Source organism: Lolium rigidum, chromosome 2 (assembly GCF_022539505.1).
Source record: "Lolium rigidum isolate FL_2022 chromosome 2, APGP_CSIRO_Lrig_0.1, whole genome shotgun sequence".
NCBI lineage: Eukaryota > Viridiplantae > Streptophyta > Magnoliopsida > Poales > Poaceae > Lolium > Lolium rigidum.
The window spans coordinates 251,510,373-251,534,389 of record NC_061509.1 but is presented as its reverse complement, the minus strand read 5'-3'; the positions used below and the strand labels follow the sequence as shown (position 1 = coordinate 251,534,389).

At 45.0% G+C, this 24,017-nt stretch overlaps 1 protein-coding gene across 1 annotated transcript; it reads right to left on the bottom strand.

The window, feature by feature from the left end:
• Positions 1–21,130: 21,130 nt before the first annotated feature.
• Positions 21,131–23,444, bottom strand: LOC124693269. Its single transcript, XM_047226744.1, has 4 exons — positions 23,118–23,444; positions 22,709–22,944; positions 21,576–22,635; positions 21,131–21,402 (listed from the first exon to the last, which is right to left on the bottom strand). Exons 1-4 carry the CDS (start codon positions 23,329–23,331, stop codon positions 21,146–21,148), a joined length of 1,767 nt encoding a protein of 588 aa, XP_047082700.1. The 5' UTR covers positions 23,332–23,444; the 3' UTR covers positions 21,131–21,145.
• Between the last annotated feature and the right edge of the window lie 573 nt (positions 23,445–24,017).

Below are 24,017 nucleotides of genomic sequence, written 5' to 3'. Positions count from 1 at the left end.
CGCAAAGGTACCGTACCTTGTTCTATGGGACATTTTAGTGAAAATCCTCCAGAGCGGTACTCCAGAGCGCTACCAGTAGGGTAGCGGTACTACCGCTCCTGGTACCGGTAGTACCGCTTTGACTGAAACTGATTTTTCCTCTTTACCTCTCCAACCATGTCACCTCACGACACACACGCAAAACCAGAAAACCTAAGAGCTACGCTTCAGTCCTCCGATCATAATGTGTTTAGTGAGGGCACTGTACGCTTGCAAATCTATCAAAGACAATCTTTGCGCACGGTTATATTCATTCAACTGTTGTCATCAAACACACAAAACACGACATACACATTATGCACACAAGAATTTGCAACATATCATACGATATTATGATAAGGTTCTTGATTTGAAAAAGTAGATGGAGCTCCCCCTAGATGTGTGCATATTTGGAATATGCATTTGTATACAAATGCACACATCCTAGAGGAACAACTCCCCCTAGATTCTACAAACCATGCACATATGCCACAAGGATATTTGACAAGATTATAAAGCATATGCACAAGATGGAGGCAACACATGATCATGCCAAAAGCTTTGGGTGGATTTGTCATACCTTTGCCTTGAGAAAATCCAAGCTCACACTAAGTGCCTCCATAGAATTGGTGTAGCCAATCATGAGATAAATAATGAAGACCAATATGGGCTACCAACGAATAAGTCTTAATACAAACCGGGGGATCGGGAGATCCACAAATAGAGTAGCAAGCACACATACGAATAAAGTTACAAATAACTAGGGGAAAGATATGATGCCAAGGCCAAAAACCAAAATTAAGCACCAAGCCATTGGCATCCCCATGAAAATTCCCGTCCTAATAGATCAACTTCTCCCTCTTTGGCATCGAAACACCAAAAAGGGAGAAGAAGCATACTAACGTCCCAAGGGGATCACTCGTCATCATCATCATCATCGTCGTCCTCATTGCCCTCCTCCTCATCATCCTCCATCTCCTCGTCCTTGTCCTCTTCATCTTTAGCTTGGCCCTTGCCATGAGGTGGTGGAGAGGGACGAACAACGCGCTCGGGATGGAGTCCTCGGAACTTGACCAAGTATACTTGGACTTCCATTCTCCGGGAGGAGTGATGTTGTCCTCGGATCCCTCGGAGACGGGAATGCCCATATGCTTCATCATCGCCTTTTGGTGTTGGCGGATCTTCTTGTTGTCATGATTGGCTTGGTACATCCTGTCTTCGAGGTCCTGCTTGAAGCAAAAGGACTTCTTGAGGCGAGCGGTGAGCTTGGCAAAGAGTCCTTTGGTCTTGACGGAGTTGGGCACGAAGTCGGAGTCATCACTATCGGCTTCCTCCTCCTCGGTGTCCTTGGGTGCATTCTTTCCATACATCGGGAGATCATGGTTCTTGACAAGGGGGGCTCTTCTCCTTATGGACAGTGATGGGGCGGCATTGCTCCATGAGATCCCAACGGCGAGCTTCATCCCATTTGAGACAAATGAGCTTCATGATGTATGGTGCATATTGGGGAAGCTTGCGGAGGAAGGCACACTCACACATCTCATGCCATATGTAGTCCATGACATTCAATTGCTTGCTGCTTCCCTTCATCTCATCGGTGAGCACAAGGAGATTGATGAGAAAACCATGCACTTCATCATGATTGGTGTCCTTGGGATTGATGGTGCTGCGGTAGATGTGGTTCATGATGTCATAGACGGGGAGAAGGTGGTAGGCACTTCCACAAAACATCCTCCCGAGAATGTAGAGGTTGGCCATCTTCTCCTTGGCCATTGGCTTGGGTTGGAGATGAATCCGGAAGAAGTTGGTTTCATCATCGGGGAGATCATAGCCAATGCCCCTAGCAAATTCCTGCCATGTGGCTTCCATCATGTGCTCATTGGTCATGCATTTCAATGTGCAGAAGTCACCTTCATCCTCAAGAAACACCACAGTGGCATAAAAATGGCATATCACTTCCTTAGAGAAGTTGTGGGAGAAGGTCATCAAAGGAATAAGCCCTTGCTCTTCGCATATCTCAAGTGCTTCCCCAAAATATTCAGGCTTGGATTGGAGCTTTTCCATGTTGATGGAGTATTGGGGGCAACACTTGAACTCCTTTGCCCCATAGACATCATTGTAGATTCTTTCTTGATCAATGGGGTGGAAGAAGTTGTTTGGACATTGACGAGCGTTCCTTGGCAGCAAGTACGGATTGGCCCCTCGTACTCGCAAGAATTGGTCCCTTTTTAGGGAAGTCATAGACTTTGGAGGACCTTGGGCAGCCTTTTTGGCCGTTGCCGCTTCATTTTGGCGCTTGGTGGTTCTTGTAGGTACAATCTCTTCTTGCTCTTCATCTTCTCGGTAACGACGAGAAGGAGGCTTGACCTTGGCACCGCTACGGGGCTTGGATGGTCCTGTGAACAACATAGGTTTGGGAGGGAACAGGGGGTAAGTGCACACGCCTTGAGGTTAACGAGCAAAGAGGACACTAACAAGCATCATAGGTGAAACTAGTCAAAGCGGTAGTACCGCGACCTGACCCGGTAGTACCGCTTGGACCGGTAGTACCGCCCGTGAACGAGCGGTACTACCGCTCAAGTTCAGTACATCTAGATATAGGTCGAAGACATGGCAAAGAAGCTCATAGTCTCACACAATGTTGCTAGCTAGTATCCCCGTACATGAAGAGCTTCCAAGAAGGTTTGTCCACCACAAACCCCTATCAAACCCTAGCCTATGCATCTAGGGAGTTCAACACACCCTAGAGAGAGAGATTAGGGCTCATACTAGAGGACATGGCGGAGATGAGGATGGGGAAGCTTCTCCACGGAGGAGATTTGGCTCGGAATGGCTGGAGGAGGAGATCGGGGCCGGTCTCCTCGAGGTCTTGGAGCTTGGGGATGCCTTTGACTCGTGGTGGGTGGGGGTATGTGGTTATTTGGGGAAGAACCCGTCCCACCCGGTACCTTAAGTCAAAGGTGCAAGCGGTAGTACCGCTCGTAAGAGCGGTAGTACCGCTTACCGGTACTTGCCCGGTACCTCGAGCGGTAGTACCGCTCTGGAGCAAACTTCTGACAGTTGTCAGGTTACTGCCCCTAAGCGGCAGTACATGCCTGAGTACCGGTAGTACCGGCCTGAGGACCGGTAGTACCAGCCTCCAAAGCTCAAAAACACTCAGATTTTGGTGTAGACTTGTCCTTTTAGACTGAATTGGCTCAAGAGGTAGGTATTGGCTTAGGATTAGATGACGGAACTGTTAAGGTACTACTCAACCAAGCTTGCAAGAATCAAAGAATGAAAAGCCAAGCTTGGGTGAATCTCCCACGAAGAAAATGGAGAAAAGAAAAACCAAAAGCAAATGGAGAAAGGAAACCAAAAGAAACAAAAAGCTCCTCAAGGAGGAGGTTGGTAGCCGAAGCCACCGTGTAAGAGTTTAGTAGTGTGAGATCGCGTAGATGTATCTAGGACTCACGGCTACAACTCAACATGAAGCTCATTAGTCACTTAGTTGACAAATAGCATATGTTTGGGGTTCCTTTATGCATTATGGGGGGGGATAATGATGTCTACGTTCCCCCTCCTTTTCCTGTAGACAGTGTTGGGCCTCCAAGAGCAGAGGTTTGTAAAACAGCAGCAAGTTTTCCCTTAAGTGGATCACCCAAGGTTTATCGAACTCAGGGAGGAAGAGGTCAAAGATATCCCTCTCATGCAACCATGCAACCACAAAGCAAGAAGTCTCTTGTGTCCCCAACACACCAAATAGGTGCACTAGTTCGGCGAAGAGATAGTGAAATACAGGTGGTATGAATATATATGAGCAGTAGCAACGGTGCCAGAAAATAGCTTGCTGGCGTGTAGTAAACAAGCAGTAGTAACGCAGCAGTAGTAACACAGTAAAACAGTAAACAAGCAGTGATAGCAGTATTTAGGAACAAGGCCTAGGGATTACACTTTCACTAGTGGACACTCTCAACATTGATCACATAACAGAATAGATAAATGCATACTCTACACTTTTGTTGGATGATGAACACATTGCGTAGGATTACACGAACCCTCAATGCCGGAGTTAACAAGCTCCACAATTAATGTTCATATTTTAGTAACCTTATAGTGCAAGATAGATCAATATAACCAAATAGATCACATCAATACCATCATAGTAATAGTTAACTTCACAATCCACAAGAGATCATGATCATAGCCTACGACAAGAACCACATGGTGCACACACTAGTCACCTTTACACCAATGCAGGAGGAATAGAATACTTTAATAACATCACTAGAGTAGCACATAGATGAATTGTGATACAAAACTCATATGAATCTCAATCATGTAAAGCAGCTCATGAGATTATTGTATTGAGGTACATGGGAGAGAGATGAACCACATAGCTACCGGTACAGCCCCGAGCCTCGATGGAGAACTACTCCTCCTCATGGGAGCAGCAGCGGTGATGAAGATGGCGGTGGAGATGGCAGCGGTTTCGATGGAGAAGCCTTCCGGGGGCACTTCCCCGCTCCGGCAGCGTGCCGGAACAGAGACTCCTGTCCCCCAGATCTTGGCGTCGCGATGGCGGCGGCTCTGGAAGGTTTCTGTGGTTTTCGCCGATCGCATCAGGGTTTTCGATCCAGGGGCTTTATATAGGCGAAGAGGCGGCGCCAGAGGGTCGAAGGGCTGTCCAAACCATAGGGGGCGCGGGCCCCCCCCTAGGCCGCGCCAGGGTATGGTGTGGTGGGCCTGTGCCCCCCCCTCTGGTCCCTCTCGTGTGTTCTGGATGCTTCCGGGGATTCTAAGATCTTTGGCGTTGATTTCGTCCGATTCCGAGAATATTTCGTTACTAGGATTTCGAAACCAAAAACAGCAGAAAACAGGAACCGGCACTTCGGCATCTTGTTAATAGGTTAGTTCCGGAAAATGCACGAATATGACATAAAGTGTGCATAAAACATGTAGATAACATCAATAATGTGGCATGGAACATAAGAAATTATCGATACGTCGGAGACGTATCAGCATCCCCAAGCTTAGTTACGCTCGTCCCGAGCAGGTAAAACGATAACAAAGATAATTTCTGGAGTGACATGCCATCATAAACTTGATCATACTATTTGTAAAGCATATGTAGTGAAATGCAGCGATCAAAACAATGGTAATGACATGAGTAAACAACTGAATCATATAGCAAAGACTTTTCATGAATAGTACTTCAAGACAAGCATCAATAAGTCTTGCATAAGAGTTAACTCATAAAGCAATAATTCATAGTAAAGGCATTGAAGCAACACAAAAGAAGATTAAGTTTCAGCGGTTGCTTTCAACTTATAACATGTGTATCTCATGGATATTGTCAACATAGAGTAATATAACAACTGCAATAAGCAAGTATGTAGGAATCAATGCACAGTTCACACAAGTGTTTGCTTCTTGAGGTGGAGAGAAATAGGTGAACTGACTCAACAATAAAGTAAAAGAATGATCCTCATAGAGGAAAAGCATCGATTGCTATATTTGTGCTAGAGCTTTTATTTTGAAAACATAAAGAGAGCATAAAAATAAAGTTTTGAGAGGTGTGTGTTGTTGTCAACGAATGGTAGCGGGCACTCTAACCCCCTTGCCAGACAAACCTTCAAAGAGCGGCTCCCATTTTATTTTATTTTTGGATGGCACTCCTTCCAACCTTTCTTTCACAAACCATGGCTAACCGAATCCTCGGGTGCCCGCCAACAATCTCATACCATGAAGGAGTGCCTTTTTATTTTAGTTTTATTATGATGACACTCCTCCCAACCTTTGCTTACACAAGCCATGGCTAACCGAATCCTTCGGGTGCCGTCCAACAATCACATACCATGGAGGAGTGTCGATTTTTGTTAATTAATTTGGGACTGGGAATCCCATTGCCAGCTCTTTTTGCAAAATTATTGGATAAGCGGATGAAGCCACTAGTCCATTGGTGAAAGTTGCCCAACAAGATTGAAAGATAAACACCACATACTTCCTCATGAGCTATAAAACATTGACACAAATCAGAGGTAATAAATTTTGAATTGTTTAAAGGTAGCACTCAAGCAATTTACTTTGGAATGGCAGGAAATACCATGTAGTAGGTAGGTATGGTGGACACAAATGGCATAGTGTTGTTTGGCTCAAGGATTTGGATGCATGAGAAGTATTCCCTCTCGATACAAGGTTTAGGCTAGCAAGGCTTATTTGAAACAAACACAAGGATGAACCGGTGCAGCAAAGCTCACATAAAAGACATATTGAAAACATTATAAGACTCTACACCGTCTTCCTTGTTGTTCAAACTCAATACTAGAAATTATCTAGACCTTAGAGAGACCAATTATGCAAACCAAATTTTAGCATGCTCTATGTATTCTTCACTAATAGGTGCAAAGTATATGATGCAAGAGCTTAAACATGAGCACAACAATTGCCAAGTATCACATTTACCCAAGACATTATAGCAAATTACTACATGTAGCATTTTCCAATTCCAACCATATAACAATTTAACGAAGAGGAAACTTCGCCATGAATATTATGAGCTAAGAACACATGTGTTCATACGAACCAGCGGAGCGTGTCTCTCTCCCACACAAGCATTTATTCAAACAAGAACAAAAACAAGAAACATACAGACGCTCCAAGTAAAGTACATAAGATGTGACCGAATAAAAATATAGTTTCAAGAGAAGGAACCTGATAATTTGTCGATGAAGAAGGGGATGCCTTGGGCATCCCCAAGCTTAGATGCTTGAGTATTCTTGAAATATGCAGGGATGAACCACCGGGGCATCCCCAAGCTTAGAGCTTTTCACTCTTCTTGATCATAGTATATCATCCTCCTCTCTTGACCCTTGAAAACTTCCTTCACACCAAACTTCTCATAAACTTCATTAGAGGGGTTAGTACATAATCAAAAACTCACATGTTCAGAGGTGACACAATCATTCTTAACACTTCTGGACATTGCTCAAAGCTACTGGAGTTTAATGGAACAAAGAAATCCATCCCACATAGCAAAAGAGGCAATGCGAAATAAAAGGCAGAATCTGTCAAAACAGAACAGTCCGTAAAGACGAATTTCTAATAAATACTTCCGTTGCTCAAATCAGAAAACTCAAAACTAATGAAAGTTGCGTACATATCTGAGGAACACGCACGTAAATTGGCATATTTTTCTGATTTTTCTACAGAGAGAAAATCCCAGATTCGTGACAGATAGAAATCTGTTTCTGCGCAGAAATCCAAATCTAGTATCAACCTTCGATTAGAGGCTTCACTTGGCACAACAAAACACAAAACTAAGATAAGGAGAGGTTGCTACAGTAGTAAACAACTTCCAAGACACAAATATAAAACAAAGTACTGTAGCAAAATAACACATGGGTTATCTCCCAAGAAGTTCTTTTCTTTATAGCCATTAAGATGGGCTCAGCAGTTTTAATGATGCACTCGCAAGAAATAATATTGGAAGCAAAAGAGAGCATCAAGAGGCAAATTCAAAACACATTTAAGTCTAACATGCTTCCTATGCATAAGAATCTTGTGAATAAACAAGTTCATGAAGAGCAAAGTAACAAGCATAGGAGGATAAAACAAGTGTAGCTTTAAAAATTTCAGCGCATAGAGAGGTATTTTAGTAACATGAAAATTTCTACAACCATATTTTCCTCTCTCATAATAACTTTCAGTAGTAACATGAGCAAACTCAACAATATAACTATCACATAAAGCATTCTTATCATGAGTCTCATGCATAAAATTAGTACTACTCCCAACAAAAGCATAGTTATTCTTATTAATTGTAGTAGGAGCAAATTCAACAAAGTAGCTATCATTTTTATTCTCATCATCAAATATAGGAGGCATAGTATAATCACAACAAAATTTACTCTCCATAGTAGGTGGCACCAAAAGACCACTATCATTATAATCATCATAAATAGGAGGCAAAGTATCATCAAAGAAAATTTTCTCCTCAATGCTTGGGGGACTAAAAAGATCATGCTCATCAAAGCCAGCTTCCCCAAGCTTAGAATTTTCCATATCATTAGCAACAATGGTGTTCAAAGCGTTCATACTAATATCATTGCTACTAGCATGCAAATAAGATTCCATAGGTTTTTTAATTTTCGCATTAAACCATTCATGTCTTGACTCAGGAAATAGAATAAAAAGCTCACAGATGTTTTCCATTATGCCTTACTAGTGTAAACAAGAAACAAAAAGTTGCAATTGCAGGATCTAAAGGAAATAGCTTCGAGCACAAACACAACGGCGCCAGAAAAGTACTATACCTGGAACCGAAGTATGAGTGCCTTTTACCTTTCCTCCCCGGCAACGGCGCTAGAAAATAGCTTGATGTCTACGTTCCCCCTCCTTTTCCTGTAGACAGTGTTGGGCCTCCAAGAGCAGAGGTTTGTAGAACAGCAGCAAGTTTTCCCTTAAGTGGATCACCCAAGGTTTATCGAACTCAGGGAGGAAGAGGTCAAAGATATCCCTCTCATGCAACCCCGCAACCACAAAGCAAGAAGTCTCTTGTGTCCCCAACACACCAAATAGGTGCACTAGTTCGGCGAAGAGATAGTGAAATACAGGTGGTATGAATATATATGAGCAGTAGCAACGGTGCCAGAAAATAGCTTGCTGGCGTGTAGTAAACAAGCAGTAGTAACGCAGCAGTAGTAACACAGTAAAACAGTAAACAAGCACCGATAGCAGTATTTAGGAACAAGGCCTAGGGATTACACTTTCACTAGTGGACACTCTCAATATTGATCACATAACAGAATAGATAAATGCATACTCTACACTTTTGTTGGATGATGAACACATTGCGTAGGATTACACGAACCCTCAATGCCGGAGTTAACAAGCTCCACAATTAATGTTCATATTTTAGTAACCTTATAGTGCAAGATAGATCAATATAACCAAATAGATCACATCAATACCATCATAGTAATAGTTAACTTCACAATCCACAAGAGATCATGATCATAGCCTACGACAAGAACCACATGGTGCACACACTAGTCACCTTTACACCAATGCAGGAGGAATAGAATACTTTAATAACATCACTAGAGTAGCACATAGATGAATTGTGATACAAAACTCATATGAATCTCAATCATGTAAAGCAGCTCATGAGATTATTGTATTGAGGTACATGGGAGAGAGATGAACCACATAGCTACCGGTACAGCCCCGAGCCTCGATGGAGAACTACTCCCTCCTCATGGGAGCAGCAGCGGTGATGAAGATGGCGGTGGAGATGGCAGCGGTTTCGATGGAGAAGCCTTCCGGGGGCACTTCCCCGCTCCGGCAGCGTGCCGGAACAGAGACTCCTGTCCCCCGGATCTTGGCGTCGCGATGGCGGCGGCTCCGGAAGGTTTCCGTGGTTTTCGCCGATCGCATCGTGGTTTTCGATCCAGGGGCTTTATATAGGCGAAGAGGCGGCGCCGGAGGGTCGAAGGGCTGGCCAAACCATAGGGGGCGCGGGCCCCCTAGGCCGCGCCGGGGTATGGTGTGGTGGGCTCGTGCCCCCCTCCGGTCCCTCTCGTGTGTTCCGGATGCTTCCGGGGATTCTAAGATCTTTGGCGTTGATTTCGTCCGATTCCGAGAATATTTCGTTACTAGGATTTCTGAAACCAAAAACAGCGAGAAAACGAGAACTGGCACTTCGGCATCTTGTTAATAGGTTAGTTCCAGAAAATGCACGAATATGACATAAAGTGTGCATAAAACATGTAGATAACATCAATAATGTGGCATGGAACATAAGAAATTATCGATACGTCGGAGACGTATCAGATAGCTCAATAAGTTTAAACCGCACTCCCCCTATGTTCATGCGTGCTTTACATCTAGACATATAGCACAAGAGTGGTATAAGTACCCACTCTCAACACGATGTCTGGATGAGAAGCAAACCTTGACATTGACCGGTAGAGCATGAGTCCATTGTCTTGTCGGACTCATTAAGAAAGTGTTGATGCTTTAGGTGCTTGGGGTTCCTATACAGTTGGACCCCTTCATATCTTGCTCTTGAGTATGTCTTGACGTACTTTGCTTGAGTTATGAAGGAGTCTTGACGCTTTTGCACACTGGCGAGAATGGACCATAAGGATAGATTCTTGTGAGGTCCCTTGATCTTCATCATGGTTTAGGTCCCCACCTTGACCCTCATTGTTGTTGATGCCGAACTTGAGGTTGTGGAAGAAGTTGATTCTCACTTGATTGTTCAAAGGAAGAAGCTTGGCCTTGTGGTGTAGATGGCTCCACATGGTGGAACTTGGTCCTTCCCCGACACTCGTAGAAGGTAGCATTTGAGATCGGCGAGTGCCAACACCCATCCTTCCTACGGCAACCGGGGGAATTGCATCTCCTTTCTCACAAGAAGCACTTCGCCTCTCTAAATAACTATCATCTTCAAAAGTCACATCACAAAACTTCCACAATCAATCCAATGGACTTGTACTTTATCATCATGTTTGAGTGGCTTCAACTAAGGTTTGACTTTCTCTTTTGGCGACCCCAAGAAGTTGGGGAAAAGTATATGGTGAGGAGCATTGATGTTGAATTCCTTCTTCGCAAAGGAAGACACCCAAGGTGTGAAACTTGAACTCCATTCCATTGTAGCTCCTTGTTGCGAGGATCATGGTGTAGAGTTCGCGTTGACCTTGATTGAAAACTTCGTTATAGTTCATGGAGACTCACTCTTGTATTTGTGATAGATATAGTTGTCTTGACCTTGTAAGGAGCTCCATGCAATGGACTTTTACTTTATCATCATGTTTGAGTGGCTTGTTCCACAACCAATCCAATGGACTTGTACTTTATCATCATGTTTGAGTGGCTTCAACTAAGGTTCGACTTTCTCTTTTGGCGACCCCAAGAAGTTGGGGAAAAGTATATGGTGAGGAGCATTGATGTTGAATTCCTTCTTTGCAAAGGAAGACACCCAAGGTGTGAAACTTGAACTCCATTCCATTGTAGCTCCTTGTTGCGAGGATCATGGTGTAGAGTTCGCGTTGACCTTGGTTGAAAACTTCATTATAGTTCATGGAGACTCACTCTTGTATTTGTGATAGATATAGTTGTCTTGACCTTGTAAGGAGCTCCATGCATTTCCGTTAACGCAATTCCTACAAACACGATCTCTACACAAGGAAGCATTTTCTATTAGTCCGAGAACGTGGCCTCTCGGAGTGTCTAGCTCCACAAGAGGACCATGGCATGTTCATTGTAAAAGGTACAAAGACCCAAGCATGAGAAACGATGAACAGAAAGAACATTGTAATCAAGGGTCTTGACAAGGTTGGGTGTTACCACCATATTGTCAAGGCCCAATACCTTTAAGCTTGCTTGTGTTGTCGCCATATATATGAGGAGATAGAATGAGATAGCTTGAGGACAACAACAACTTCTTTGCTTCCGGTCAAGAGACTTGTGGCTTCAACAACAACCACCAATATAGCACCACCGGAAGCAAAGCCCATCATAGATCAAGCCTTGAAGATAGGAACCCATTTTTCAATGGGTCCTATCATGATGTTCCTCTTGATCTTGATCCTTCTTCCTCTCTTCGTCTTTGTCTTGATAGCCACTTCTCCTTCATTGCAAGAACCCTCATTAGCTTCGACTCTAGCTTCAATGACTCCTTCCAAATATTGGGTTTGGATTTGGAGGCTTTCAATTTTGGACTTCAACGATTGACTTCATCTTCATGATCCGGGTGAGGGTGAGTGATGTCAAATATTTGAACCTCTTTCTCCTTATTCACCCGAAATTGTTCCAACAAAGATTCTTCTAGAAGAGAATTCCCTTTTAGGAGCAAACGCTTGTGTCTTTCTAAGGTGGCAATGTCGTCTTCATGGTTGCGACAAATGTAGTCCTTGCTTGTGAGGCGATATTCTTTCAAAGCTTCATCTTGCATGTACTTGATCACCATAAGGTTGGCCTTGCTCCTTTTTAGAGAGGCAATTTCTTCCTCATGGTTACAACAAGTAACTTCTTCCTTGCTCAAGCGAATCCACTCTATCAAGGACTCATTTTGCATATCATTAAATTCCTTGAGCTTGGCCTTGTGTATCTTTAGAGCGGCAATCTCTTCTTCACGATCACAACATGACACCTTTTCTTTGCTCAAGCGATAGTACTCATCCAGGGCTTCCTCTTGGAGTGAATTGATTTCCATCAGTCTTGTGTTACGTCTTCTCAAGGAGCAAACTTCATCAAGGAGCTTGTCACAACATGAATTGGGGCCTTCATCTTCTTCTTGCGTGCTTCTTCGTGAGGATGCCTCTTCATCTCGGATAGAAGCATGAACCTAATCTCCAAGGATTTGAAGTTCTTGGTGAGGGTTGCAACTTCTTCAAGCAACCATTCATGACTCTCCTCAAGGTAGCGCTTCTTCATCTTGAGTTCATCCACCCAACCAAGTGCATGGTCTCGATCCTTGGTGAGTTGGGAGATGAAGGAATTGTTGGAATCTTCGAGAATGATAGCACTAGCTTCAAGAGACATGCGCATGCACAATTCTTCCTCATGAGCTTGAGTGAGAGAGATAATTTCCATTTCCGCCTCCTTCTCGAGAATCCCTCTTTCCTCAATACGGACTTGAGCAACATCAAGTTGAGTCAAGAGTTCCTCAACATGAGTCTTGATATCTCCTAGCATGTTAGTGGTAGGAGCATCCAAACTCGCAATAGATATAGTATTAGAGGAAGTACACTAGGAAAGGGATACTACCTCCGATGATACCTTTGCCACAAGACAATGGGAGTTGTTGGCGACGAGGTTCTCATTTGGAGAGTCGAAGAGGTAGATGGAGGGAGTGGAGATGGCGATGGCGTCCACTTCCCCTTCCTCCTTGTTCGAGCCCTTGTATTTGCGTTCTTCACCTTCATCGGTATTCCTCACGGATAATGAAATCTCTAGGCTTCTTGGTGAAGGAGACCTTGGTGTCACCGGAGTTGGAGGGGAACTTGGAGAATCCTATTGAGAGAGATTTGAACTTGTCCTTACGGACAAGCCTACCACCATTGTCTTCTCTTCTCTCATAGATACAATCTGCAACAAAATGACTTGTGTCACCGCAATTGTAGCAAGCTCTCCCCCTTTGCTCTTCCCTTGGACTCTTGGAGGAGTGTCTTGACGAGTCATGAGGTGAGTATCCTCTTAACCTTGAGCTTCGTGTCTTGTTCCCACTCCAAAAACTCTTGGTGGCAAGAGCCATGTGTTCATGATAGTTGGCATTGAGATCATCCGGACCCCACTCGATGGATCCTCATCGCTCTCACTAACTTCATGCTCCTTCATCTTCAATGCAAGGTTGGGCTTGCGGGTGTTGTGAGCGCGAGCAACAAGATCTTCTGCGTTCTTCTTGGAGATGTCCAAAGCGATGACTTCGCTAAGGACTTCATCGGATGTCATAGCGTGGAAGGAGGCGTTTTGGCAGATGGCGGTAAACTTCACTTCCTCGTAAGGGAGGAGAGCATTGTAGAACTTTCGCTTGATCCAAGAGTCATCCACAAGCGTTGCTCCAAGATCTTGCATTTGTACGGAGAGAGCAATAAGGCGCCGATACATCTCTTCGGGCAATTCCCCCTCATTCATGACGAAGTTGTCGGCCATGTTGTTCACTTCATCGAAACGAGAGCTTTGAATGCTCTCATTTCCGAGGAAGAGCTTGTCGAGTTTATTCCATGCTTCCTTGGCGGTCTTGAGCGAGCGAATATGAGCGCGGTCCTTGGGTGTGACGGCCATGTGAATCATGTTGATGGCGGTGGTGTTGAGTTGATCATCCACCACCTCTCTCCTTGTCAAGTTCTTTGGGTCTCTTGGTGAATAACCTTCCTCAATGATGCGCCAAAGCTCGGTAGAAGCGATGCGCACATGAGATCTCATAAAAATTGCCAATTCTCAAAGCTATTTGATTCAAGTAGAGGTGGTGAGCCATGAGACAAAATTAGAGGCATGGGTATTGGGACATTTATGGTGTAATCACTTGGTGGAGGCACCGTATGATAACCCCCTAATTTTCCCGCCACCGGTGGTTCATCTTTCCCTTTTGATGAAGTGCCAACGTCCTCAAGTTCCCCTTCTCGAGGTGGTTTTGTCGTTTGCGCGACAAAATCAAAAAGAGGAAGGGTGTTGACTTGTTGTGGAGGAACATCGACACTTGCCTTAGGATCTATGATGGGGGTTGGTTTAGGAGCAATCAACTCCATCATCATAGCCTTCATTTGAGATACAATGGATGACTCCAATTTCTTGAGGTCATCCAATGTAGCCGGAGTGCTATTGACAATTGATGGTGGAGGTGATTGCTCACCGGGAAGGGACCCATTCACAACCTTCTCTTGTTCGGCCATTTCTTAGGCGGTAAAGCCCGAGCAAGAAACCTTGCTCTGATACCAATTGAACGGATCGTAGCGAACAAGAGGGGGTGGTGAATGGGCGCTACGCAATTTTTAGTCTTTTTCAATTTTTAGTGCAACGGAAGATAAAGGTGATAGCTTTAGCGGTGGAGATGTCCCTAGTATGATCCTAGGCTAGTGCAACAAGTAAGGGAACCAAACAACAATAACAAAGATGAGGAACGGGACAATCGGAGGGCGCAAAGTCGAGGCGAGGATTTGTTTCCCGCAGTTCCTCCCACAAGAGGGAGTACGTCTGCGTTGAGGAGGTGCTAGTCTCACACAAGAGACTAGGCGGCCACACCACGAAGGAAGGCCTCACCTTCTTCCTCAAGAGAGCTCCACAAAGGGGCTCCCTTTTCTCCACTAAGGCACCGGTCGAGGCGGTGGTTACTTCACAAGGTTGGGGCGAGCTCCACAACACTAGGAGGCTCCCAACAACCTGTGGGGCTAGCACAACACCAAGCTATAGCCTCCATAGGTGCACTTCTTCCAAGATCCCACCATATGAACCCTACCAACAAGATCCACTAAGGACTAGCACGAATCGGTGAAAACTCTCTTGGTAGATCGATAGATCGGGGTCTCCTCCACCACTCCTCAAAGTATGAGCAAGATTGTTTGGGTAGGTAGGGAGATCCACTAAGTTTGAGCTCAGCAACAATGGAGGAGAGAGAGAAGAGCTAAAAACAAGCTGGGGAAGAAGGGCCCTTTAAATAGGCCACCTCAAATCCAACCGTTATGTGCAGTTTCTGCCTAAGCGGTACTACCGCTTTGGAAAGCGGTACTACCGCTCTGGATTCGAAATCCCCACATAACTTATCCACGTGGACACATAGCGATACTACCGCTTGCGGTACCGCTCGAGGTACCGCAATGGCCTCCAGAGCTTACTGGATACCAAGCGGTACCGAAGCGATACCACAACGGTACTGCCGTAACTTAAGTTACGGTACTTAAGCGGTACCGAAGCGGTGCTACCGCTCTCAAGCGGTACTACCGCTCAAGGTACCGCAAAGGTACCGTACCTTGTTCTGTGGGATCTTTTAGTGAAAATCCTCCAGAGCGGTACCAGTAGGGTAGCGGTACTACCGCTCCTGGTACCGGTAGTATCGCTTTGGCTCCTCTCCAACCATGTCACATCACGACACACACGCAAAACCAGAAAACCTAAGAGGTACGCTTCAGTCCTCCGGTCATAATGTGTTTAGCGTGGGCACATTACGCTTGCAAATCTATCAAAGACAATCTTTGCGCACGGTTAAATTCATTCAAGTCTTGTCATCAAACACACAAAACACGGGATATGGATTTTGCTCTTTCACGTACATTATGAACACTTTCCCAGACTAACAAGCTGTCCCGTACATTTTTCATATTTGTCAAGAATTGAATTTATCAGTGTTGCTTGTTGGACTGAGGCTTCAAAAAATAAAAGACTGTCATCCGCGAAGAATAAGTGAGAGATGCCAGGGCACGTCTACAGATTTGGAACTCATGAAGTGCCCCATTTTCAATCTCTTTTCTGATCAAACAAGATAAACCAGCAGCCACAAACAAAAATAAATACGGCGAAAGTGGATCACCTTGGCGGAGGCCGCGAGACGGAGACAAAGAGTCCAACATATGTCTGTTAAAGCGAATGGAGTACCGTACGGAGGTCACACAAGCCATCACCCACCGTATCCATTTGCTTTGAAAGCCCAACTTCGCTAAAACTCCTTCCAAGAAACTCCAATCTACACGGTCATAAGCTTTGGACAAAATTTTGATCTAGCAACACCCCCTGTCTGGATTGAGTGGATGCACTCAAACGTCATCAAAGCATTGTCAGTAATCAGACGCCTGGGAATAAAAGCGCTTTGAGTCGGCGCAATGATCTCATCCAAAATAAGGCGCAACCGATTTGCAATACACTTCGACACCACTTTGTAGGTCACATTGCATAGACTAATAGGCCAGAGGTCCTTCAGTTCTTGCGGTTCATTCTTTTTGGGGATCATGACAATAGCAGTGTCATTAACTTCAGATGGCATAATTCCAGTTTCAAAAAACAGCTGCACTGCTGCGACAACCTCATCTTTGAGTAAACCCCAGTTTCGTTGTAGAAATCTAGCAGGAAAACCGTCAGGACCCGGGACCTTTAGGGGGCCAATCTGGAAAAGCGCATCACTGATTTCCTTCTCTGTATAGGTTGCACATAGAGCCTCATTCATGGCATCGGCCACAACTTCATTAAACAAATTTGTAACCCCATCTGGAACAACAAAATCATCTTTTGTGTAAAGGTTTTGGAAAAAAAGCAGAGGCCATATTTTCCATCTCATTTGTATCGATTGTCCAAGAGCCATCAGATCTTTTCATCTTTCGAATTTTGTTTTTCCTTTGTCTCTTTGATGCTTGTCGATGAATGAATTTTGTATTTTGATCCCCTTCTCGCAGCCATGTAATACGGGAACACTGTAGCCATGCTATCTCCTCCCTGTATAGAAGTTCGTCCATCTCCTTTGTGAGGTTTAGTCGCTCCAAACTGCTGTTGTCATCGTTTCGACCATGTAACTCTTCAAGTTTGGCCCTCCTCTTTTCAATTTCCTTTGACAGTGATTTAAAGTGGACAGCCTTCCACTTATACAAACCGGACATCACCTCCTTCTGAGAATTATTTATGTCGCCGAGATCTTGACATGGCACTCTTCGCAACCATGCTTCCTCTACTGCCGCCGATAGGGAAGGCTCCCGTTCCCAAGCCACTTCATAGCGACGTATCGGCCTATCCAACCGACAATTTTGAGCCTGCTCCACTGATAAAAGGAGAGGAGTATGATCCTACCTGGACGAGGAGATGTGCCTTAGTCTAAAATCTAGAAAATATGCAGACCAAGATGGGGTAGCCACAGATCTATCCAACCGGACCTTTACATTGCGGTCTCCTTTATGTTTGTTGTCCCAAGTCCACGGAGTCCCCACAAAACCAATATCATAGAGATCACAGAAGGACAACGTCTCTCTAACATTAACCAGGGTTCAGAAGAACTATTTTTGACTGATCGAATTGTAGTCCAGAACTGATGCCGATCACTTGCTTTTGGTTCGCCATAAAAAAAGGTGCACCGCCACATGCGATCATAAGGGCCACCACTGATGTGCACATCAATATGTCGCTTACTAAAAGAAAGCAAATAAAAAGTGATCCCTTCCTGCCAATATAGCGATATACCGCCTCCTTTGCCATCACCAGATACTTGAAAGCAGCCATTCATACCAATACGGAAGCGGAGATTTTTAGCTCGATCGTCACTTTGTCTACTTTCACACAGGAACACCAAGCAGGGTTTATAGGACTGTACAAGGAAGACCAGCTCTCGAACTGTCACAGGATGCCCTAACCCACGACAGTTCCAGCCTAGGAGACACATTAGGCCCGGCGGTCATCCTCGAGGGATGCCGCCGATGATGCCAGATTTTCGAATTCAGTATTCTGAGTGTGCACTTTCTTTGCCTTCTTCAAATCTTTTGTTTTAACATACGGTGGAGGGAGAGGGGGCGTAGGGGCCTCGCCTTCTCTAGGGTCAGCCTCCATACTATTGTCACCACTCTCCTCGGACAGATTCATATCCAATTGCCTTCTAGCTCCAGGCTCGCTCTCACTTTCCTGTACCACATTGGTGTTATGAGCACCAGTTTTGATTGGGCTTGTGGCAGAGTCTTGCAGATCTTCCGTAGTATCTAAATCAGCATCGCCTGAAGACCGTTTTTTGGGCCAGCGCTGTGTGCCTCAGTTCTACCAGCAAAACCTCCACGTAAAGGAGCCCGAGGAGCAAAACAGCGAGGTGCCGGTGTAAGCTGGCTTGCTCTTTGGACAGCTAGCATCCACGAACCATACTGCAGCTGTTGTTCAGTCCAAACACCGTCACCACATTCCTCGTGATCATGCCCCAGAAGACCACACCGCTTGCAGAAAAAATGAATTTTCTCATACTTCACCGACAACCTTCTCTTCCCTTCAGGCATTGTTAATGACACAAATCTCATAAGGGGCCTGGATATATCGATTCTCACCCGAATTCTCACATAGTTACCATCGTAGAACAGTTTTGGGGTCATTTGTACCTCCTTAACTCTGCCAACACATCGAGCAAGATCATCCACTACTTCTTTCTTACGGTATAATTCCGGTATGCCATGAATTTGTGCCCACACATAGACGCCATCAAAAACAAATTTCTCCGGATCACTTAAGCCATCGTAATCTTCGATAAGCACTCCCCAGCCCCGAAAGGTCCAGGGGCCCTGGTGAACCACTTTCTTCCAGTCACCCAAGCAAAACATCTGGAAGATGAATAAGTTTTCACCGACCTCTCTACAGATCGGATCGCGGGACAGATTCCATACAACTTTCATCTTCTCCACCAGGGCGTCCGTACTAAAGGTGCGGGATGTGTGAACCTTGCCAATCGCAAGCCACCTGGATGCTTGCTGATATACTTTTGCTTCATCCACCCCGATCACGACATCATCGAGTTCTTCTTCATTCAGCTCTAGATGGCTGAACATGTCATCCAGATCCGCATCCTTCCCTCTACTAGACGACGCAGAGGCACCCGATGCAGCAGACACGGCCTCCTCCACCGACGGGAGTGACACGGGTTTCGTTCTTACTTCCTCGTCTTCCTTCGTATCCATGATCACCAGCCTCGCCAAACCCTAGGTATACGTCCAGAGAACGCAGACACCATAGGGAGAACCAGCGAAGAGTCACAGAGAAGAGAACGAACGAGCGAAACCGAGGGCGGGGGAGATCGATAGGCGGAAGGGGGAACCGGAGTCCGGCCCGATCTTATTACTAGTCGTAGGCATGTAGCTTTTCTTGTTCATCACATTGGAAATTGTTGGTGCTTGATCTATTTTTTGAGGGAATTCTTGGTGCTTGAATTTTAGCTGACCCTCTCTTAAGACTTATGTCTATCTTCCTTTTAGTTAACTTAGCATAGTTACTACATGGAAGGGCGGGCCTGGTGCATCGGTAGAGCCTCACCGTGCGGGAGCTCTCAGCGCTGGGTACGTCCTTTTTTTTAGCATAGTTACTACATGGAAGTAACCGTAATTGGAGTATTGGACACTTAACTTCGTTTTAAGCAGCAGGCAAACATGCGAATCGAAATTCATACTGTTAGCAATTTCATTTACAATTTTAATGGTTAAGATTCATACTGTTAGCAATTTCATTTACAATTCTGGTAGAAGGATGAAGTCGTAGCTACTTATACATGTCAGCTATGTAATTTCATGTGTCTGAATTTCACTTGTTTTCTCTTTTCCGACTAGTCTATTGCTGGGCTACTTACCAACAAAACATGAAAGCAAATCCCCATCCATTGCTGGGCTACTTACCAACAAAACTTGAGGCAATGCTGCGAACCCAGATGGATCATATTACATATATACGAGCTACCCGAGCAAGGCGAATCTCAGAACCGTCACCCAGTTGCTCCAGGATCAACTGTCTGTACATTGAAGTTTCTATCGGAATTTTAAAAAAAAACTTTGGCTTAGCATCATTCAAATATGCAACTCTCTCATTGAAACTGTCCACCAGCTGCCAGCTTATTCCAAGATTCAGACCAACAACAATCAGTCCAAGGTTTGTTCGACAAAACATGTAGACATTTCTCTATTTCTGAATTCAAGAAGTGAGTAATGCATGCAGCTTTTATCCAGAACGGTATGCACAATCAACATGTTGTTCTATCACTCACCCTCTACTCTAACTGGGTTCAGTGGCACAAACTGTGCAAACCCTATCGAGTAACAATAACACGAGCGCCACACACAGCATAACTAAAAGTCGAAACACATAAATAGCTGTCAATAAGTTATAGTCGTCAATGCAGTAGGACATTTAAAAGCTTACTGATTCAGAAATGCAACCAAACTCCAATATATCACAATGAAATCTTCCTAGCTGCAAGCTTCAAAAAATGCTTCCACCCTTTAGCTCGAGACAAAGTTCCGTCTTGTTCGCCGCAACAAGGGACCAAGCAACAGTAACAGTTACCCCAGCATCACCAAGGTAACATTTCTTCTGGCTTATGTTACAAACTTTGGGATAGAAATGACCACGAGTTTCTGCAGCGATAGCACCAGATTTGGAGTAGGCTTTCATGAAAAAGTCCAACCTTCCATCAAGTTGTACAGAAACAACTTGCCTCCGCAGAAGTACATGACCACTTTCACCTTTCAGCATTGCTTCATCTCCTGACTCAGTCAGCACAATCTGGCTGGATGAGGGATTAATCCTACGCATGTATCCACTATCAGTGAACACACGTTTCCCTGATTGTGGGGAGCAAGCAACTAGGCCGCCATATTTTAAAGGCCAGGATCCATCTTCGCTGGCAACCTGGACACCCAAGATAGTGGCCTGGACCGTTTGTTTAACTGGCTGCAAGCACACCTCTACGGTGCACAAGCTATTCTTGAAGCAGATGGTAGACACGCCTGGACCGTTTACTCCTGTGTAACGGCGCACACAACTGATCAACGCTTTATCTTGAGAGTATGCCCCGCTTTTTACTCTTAGCATGATTTCAATGCAAACCTTGTCCATAAACACGATTGCACGTGACGGACCAGTCAAGTGCAGAAAAGGATCCTACAAGCAATCATCAATCACCAATGTGCAATCAATATCAACAAAAAGAAAATCAAGATAGTAGAATACATACATTCTGTTTCAGTTCTTGGGGATTTCTCCAATCTCGAGAGAAGAGAATGTTTCGGTTGCGATCCACCATGTCTCGGACTGCAACCACACCATACACAGACAATGGCAACTCAAGGCCACCAGCAAGTTCAGTGAGTTTGATGGAGATGATCTGCAAGGTTTCCAGGGTGGAACACTCCATGCTGTATGGCAGGCGTCCAGGCGTGTAGTGTGTAAACTGCATTGAACTCAAAACCGCTGCACCCAAGAAAGTGGAGGGTGTGTTAGAAATTAACATGCATCAACTAGCACTAGATAAGCAGAAAATTAAGTAAACTGATATATAAAAAGAGAACCCCTTCCATTTATATACAAATAAAAATGACGTAACCACCAGTTAAACAAGATAAAGAGGGTGTGTTTCTGCTCACTTGGGTCTGTGAAGAAACCACGGGTTTTCCCCCATTTATATTCCCAGAGTCTAGAGTATGAAGCGAAGCTCTCCGCCTCATCAGCCATCTCCTTGGCCAATGGATCGAGATTGGTATCCAAACATGTCTGATCTATGTCTAGTTCGCCCCTGTCATCTATCTCATCCATTTCCTTGTCATCGCTGCCATGATCCAACATGTCCAATTTGTTGAACATATCTTTGAGTAGCTGCAAGGTCCGCTTATCCGTCTTCCAGTTCTTCTTTGCCAACTTCTCTTGGATGTCGAGCAATGCTCTCTGTATCTCCGCATACAGCTGCCTCTCAGGTCTCTTTCCTGGCTCCTCCTCGGCTTCCTTGCACATCAAAGGCTCGCTACCAGTTGAATTGAGTAGGGCACCCTCCTCGAGACAAAGTTCCGTCTTGTTCGCCGCAACAACGGACCAAGCAACAGTAACAGTTACCCCAGCATCACCAAGGTAACATTTCTTCTGGCTTATGTTGCAAACTTTGGGATAGAAATGAACACGAGTTTCTGCAGCGATATCACCAGATTGGGAGTAGGCTTTTATGAAAAAGTCCAACCTTCCATCAAGATGTACAGAAACAACTTGCCTCCGCAGAAGTACATGACCATTTTCACCTTTCGGCATTGCTTCATCTCGTGAATCAATCAGCACAATCTGGGTGGATGAGGGATTAATCCTACGCGTGTATCCACTATCAGTGAACACACGTTTCCCTGATTGTGGAGAGCAAGCAACTAGGCCGCCATATTTTAAAGGCCAGGATCCATCTTCACTGGCAACCTGGACACCCAAGATAGTGGCCTGGACCGTTTGTTTAACTGGCTGCAAGCACACCTCTACGGTGCACAAGCTATTCTTGAAGCAGATGGTAGACACGCCTGGACCATTTACTCCCGTGTAACGTCGCACACAACTGATCAACGCTTTATCTTGGGAGTATGCCCCGCTTTTTACCCTTAGATTGATTTCAATGCAAACCTTGTCCATAAACACGATTGCACGTGATGGACCAGTCAAGGGAAGAAACGGATCCTGCAAGCAATTATCAATTACCAACGTGCAATCAACATCAACAAAAAGAAAATCAAGATAGTTGCATACATACATTCTGTTTCAGTTCTTGGGGATTTCTCCAATCTCGAGAGAAGAGAATGTTTCGGTTGTGATCCAACATGTCTCGGACCGCAACCACACCATACACAGACAATGGCAACTCAAGGCCATCAGCAAGTTCAGTGAGTTCGATGGAGATGATCTGCAAGGTTTCCAGTGTGGAACACTCCATGCTGTATGGCAGGCGTCCAGGCGTGTAGTGTGTAAACTGCATTGAACTCAAAACCGCTGCACCCAAGAAAGTGGAGGGTGTGTTAGAAACTAACATGCGTGAACTAGCACTAGATAAGCAGAAAATTAAGTAAACTGATATATAAAAAGAGAACCCCTTCCATTTATATACAAATAAAAATGACGTAACCACCAGTTAAACAAGATAAAGAGGGTGTGTTTCTGCTCACTTGGGTCTGTGAAGAAACCACGGGTTTTCCCCCATTTATATTCCCAGAGTCTAGAGTATGAAGCGAAGCTCTCCGCCTCATCAGCCATCTCCTTGGCCAATGGATCGAGATTGGTATCCAAACATGTCTGATCTATGTCTAGTTCGCCCCTGTCATCTATCTCATCCATTTCCTTGTCATCGCTGCCATGATCCAACATGTCCAATTTGTACATATCTTTGAGTAGCTGCAAGGTCCGCTTATCCGTCTTCCAGTTCTTCTTTTCCAACTTCGCTTGGATGCCGAGCAAAGCTCTCTGTATCTCCGCATACAGCTGCCTCTCAGGTCTCTTTCCGGGCTCCTCCTCGGCTTCCTTGCACATCAAAGGCTCGCTACCAGTTGAATTGAGTAGGGCACCCTCCTCGGCTTGCTTCTTTAGAGCTTCTTCAGCTTCTGTTGCAGATTCTTCCGGTCTCCCAGCTTCTGTCACAGATACTTCAGCCTTTGTCTCCTTTCCCTTCGCATCTTGTTTTGCTTGCAAATCTCTCTTCAACGCCTCTCTGCGCTCATGGATTTCGTCCATCAGTTTTTCCGCCTCTTGGTGTGTTATCGCTGGGTATAACTTCCCATCAACAATAATCCTAAATCTCTTTCCCGACTCTGCCTCGGCTTCCTTCTGCAGCACAGACTCATCAGCCATTGAATCCGGCCCTAGCAGTAGGGCACCCTCCTGGGCTTGCTTCTGCATCGAAGACACGCCACCAGTTGAATCCATCCCTACCAGTAGGGCACCCTCCTCGGCTTCCTTCTTTAGAGCTGCTTCAGCTTCTTTCACAGATTCTTCCGTCTCCAGAATAATCACCTCTTCACCCCTGGCCGATTTGCCGCTGGCCACCGTCAGAGATTCTTCACCGCTGTAAA

Coding starts and splice junctions, on each gene's coding strand:
- LOC124693269 (XM_047226744.1), bottom strand. CDS start 23,331: ATGTACAAATTGGACATGTTGGATCATGGCAGCGATGACAAGGAAATG. Junction 22,945..23,117: donor TGGTTTCTTCACAGACCCAA/GTGAGCAGAAAC, acceptor TCTTGGGTGCAG/CGGTTTTGAGTTCAATGCAG. Junction 22,636..22,708: donor CCCAAGAACTGAAACAGAAT/GTATGTATGCAA, acceptor AATTGCTTGCAG/GATCCGTTTCTTCCCTTGAC.